The sequence below is a fragment of the Littorina saxatilis genome, unplaced genomic scaffold (assembly GCF_037325665.1).
Source record: "Littorina saxatilis isolate snail1 unplaced genomic scaffold, US_GU_Lsax_2.0 scaffold_3685, whole genome shotgun sequence".
Lineage (NCBI taxonomy): Eukaryota > Metazoa > Mollusca > Gastropoda > Littorinimorpha > Littorinidae > Littorina > Littorina saxatilis.
The window spans coordinates 1-3,267 of NW_027128100.1; the positions used below are offsets into that span (position 1 = coordinate 1).

A 3,267-nucleotide genomic window follows, 5' to 3' on the forward strand; every position below is an offset into this window, starting at 1 on the left:
AGCAGACAGACAGACAGACAGACAGACAGAGACAGACAGAGACAGAGACAGACAGACAGACACAGACAGACAGACAGACAGACAGACAGACAGACAGACACCGAGCGTATAGTCAAACGGTACTAACATCCGGCGCCTCTTGATTTCATCAAGGCTGTGTGAGTTCGAGAACAGATGTTTAGGTCGTGACACAAGGAACGTAGAAAAAGAAAAAGAACAGAAAAAAAGAGATGAGACATATCTCCCCAAAAACACACCCTTGCGTTACAGGTATGCTTGGCACTCAATCCTGCTCTTCAGTCTTGTACTCAGACCCCTTTTCTGATTACGCCCAAGCCCCCCCCCCCCCCCCCCCATTCCCCCTCCCCCCTTCGCTCTCTACCCCACCACCCATCCCCTTCTGTATCCCCTTATGTTTCTCTTTGCCCATCTGGCACCATGCTCGTCTTCCCATTGTCGACAGAATTCCACAGCTCCTTTTTTTTGGGGGGGGGGGGGGGGAGGGGTGGATGGGGGTGGGGGGGGGGGGGGGGCTTTCACTTCAGTCCGTGTCAGTGTGGGAAAGGGGAAAAGATTTTCCTTGGAATCCCCTTTGTCCCCTCCCTCCCGTGACAACCAACAGGGCAGAACAAGAGAAGTGCTTGAGACGTGTGAGAAAGGGGATTGTTTGGGGTGCACAACCTGCTTGCATCCTCTTGCGGCGTCTGGAAGTCATTGAAGCGATGTTCTTTTGTGGGGATCCTCTGTGGGACCCACCAGGTTAACGCCATGGTCTTTGGGCCGGACAGACAGAGAATAATATTCACAGTCTGCTTTAGTGGGTCTGCCGTGACGAAAACAAGATAACCGAAATGAATTGTATTACACCCTACGTACGATGTGTCTGGAAACACCTCCGCGCGGAGGGTTTTGCGGCCAGCACAGCAAAGATAAAGAGGGCAAATTTTCTCGGCTCGCGCGGCAGCAAGCACAATATCTCTGGACTGATTAGGACGAATATTGGTTACCTGTCTCACTGCTTGTCTGTTTGTTGGTGTGTTTGGAACGAGTACTCGTCTGCGGCTCATTCTCATTCTGGCGCCTTTCTACCCGGCTTAACGCCAGCAAAGCTACGACTTTGTTAGACCAGTGTTCTGTATTGTTTCAGTATTGTTGATTTTGTTTTGCATTCTACTCTCTTAGACAATTTGTGATAACCGGCAAGGTGCTGACTTTCTTTTGTGCATTGTTGATGGTGAATGCATGTTAATTTATTTTTAATATACTTTCTTATGTGATAACCAATGTGCTATATTTTCTCAGGACAAAGAACAAATGTTTATTTTGAATGTTTTATGTATGTTATTATTACGGACACAAACGCTCAGCAATGTAATTTCTCTTTTAGAGATTAATAAAGTTATTGTATTGTATTGTATTGTATTGTATTGACCATCATTTCCAAACGGTGATCCATTCCCCATGCCTTTGAGCATATGATACCGGCCGGTTTATAAAGAAGACAGCGTGCCTGTCCGTACCTCTGGTTGTGATTGGCACAACTTGATCGACCTAGGCATGTCAGACTGTGGCACTCTGTATTGAAGTTCGATGGGCGATCCTTGCCCGACACACGATCCTTGCCCGACACACGATCCTTGCCCGACACACGATCCTTGCCCGACACACGATCCTTGCCCGACACACGATCCTTGCCCGACACACGATCCTTGCCCGACACACGATCCTTGCCCGACACACGATCCTTGCCCGACACACGATCCTTGCCCGACACACGATCCTTGCCCGACACACGACCCTTGCCCGACACACGACCCTTGCCCGACACACGATCCTTGCCCGACACACGACCCTTGCCCGACACACGACCCTTGCCCGACACACGATCCTTGCCCGACACACGATCCTTGCCCGACACACGATCCTTGCCCGACACACGATCCTTGCCCGACACACGATCCTTGCCCGACACACGATCCTTGCCCGACACACGATCCTTGCCCGACACACGATCCTTGCCCGACACACGATCCTTGCCCGACACACGACCCTTGCCCGACACACGACCCTTGCCCGACACACGATCCTTGCCCGACACACGACCCTTGCCCGACACACGACCCTTGCCCGACACACGATCCTTGCCCGACACACGATCCTTGCCCGACACACGATCCTTGCCCGACACACGATCCTTGCCCGACACACGATCCTTGCCCGACACACGATCCTTGCCCGACACACGATCCTTGCCCGACACACGACCCTTGCCCGACACACGACCCTTGCCCGACACACGATCCTTGCCCGACACACGATCCTTGCCCGACACACGATCCTTGCCCGACACACGATCCTTGCCCGACACACGATCCTTGCCCGACACACGATCCTTGCCCGACACACGATCCTTGCCCAGGGTCTGTCTGCTTTCTTGTCTGTGTGTCTTTATGACTGTGACAGTGCTTTCAGACGTTTTACCAATGTCTGTTGTCTGTTTCGGACTTGTCATTGATTTTAAGACGTTTTACCAATGTCTGCTATTTGTTTCAGACTTAATTGGCATTGATTTGAAGACGTTTTATCAATGTCTGCTATTTGTTTCAGACTTAATTGGCATTGATTTGAAGACGTTTTACCAATGTCCGCTATCTGTTTCAGACTTGGCATAGATTTTAAGACGTTTTACCAATGTCCGTTGTCTGTTTCAGACTTGGCATAGATTTTAAGACGTTTTACCAATGTCCGTTGTCTGTTTCAGACTTGGCATAGATTTTAAGACGTTTTACCAATGTCCGTTGTCTGTTTCGGACTTGGCATAGATTTTAAGACGTTTTACCAACTCCTGCTGTCTGTTTCAGCCTTTGCATTGTGTCTGTGACTCTGATTGACAAGTATCTCATTGTTTGACTTGTCTGTCTGTCTGCCTGTCTGTTTGAATAATTATGTGTCTCCGTCCGTAGCTGTGCCGGGGACAGCGAGTGCAAGTGATGAGCCTTTTGCTGGCTGCATACATTTTTTTTATACTGGCACATCCGTAAACCGAAGGGCCTTCAGTTGTAACCCGATAAACCCTTGAGAGATCGTGCAGAAGCCAGCGGGCTTCATGCAAAATCCCCGTGGAGCTTAGTTATGGATTTCATTCGGGAGATTCTTCTGTCTGTCTCTATTATGTTTCGTTTTTAATGACAAGGGGAGAAGAGGAGACATGGCGTGAAAGCCATCAGATTCAAGTTCATGGCGTGGGTGACCTTCACTGGACGGTTT

General features: G+C 49.7%; 1 protein-coding gene across 1 annotated transcript; it reads right to left on the reverse strand.

Annotated features, from left to right (window-relative positions):
- Positions 1–1,520: 1,520 nt before the first annotated feature.
- LOC138956465 (seminal vesicle major clotting proteins-like) lies at positions 1,521–2,512 on the reverse strand (the record flags this gene model as incomplete). Its single annotated transcript, XM_070327818.1, has 1 exon — positions 1,521–2,512. A coding segment is annotated over exon 1 (992 nt), but the record flags the coding sequence as incomplete, so codon positions are not given.
- Positions 2,513–3,267: the final 755 nt, after the last annotated feature.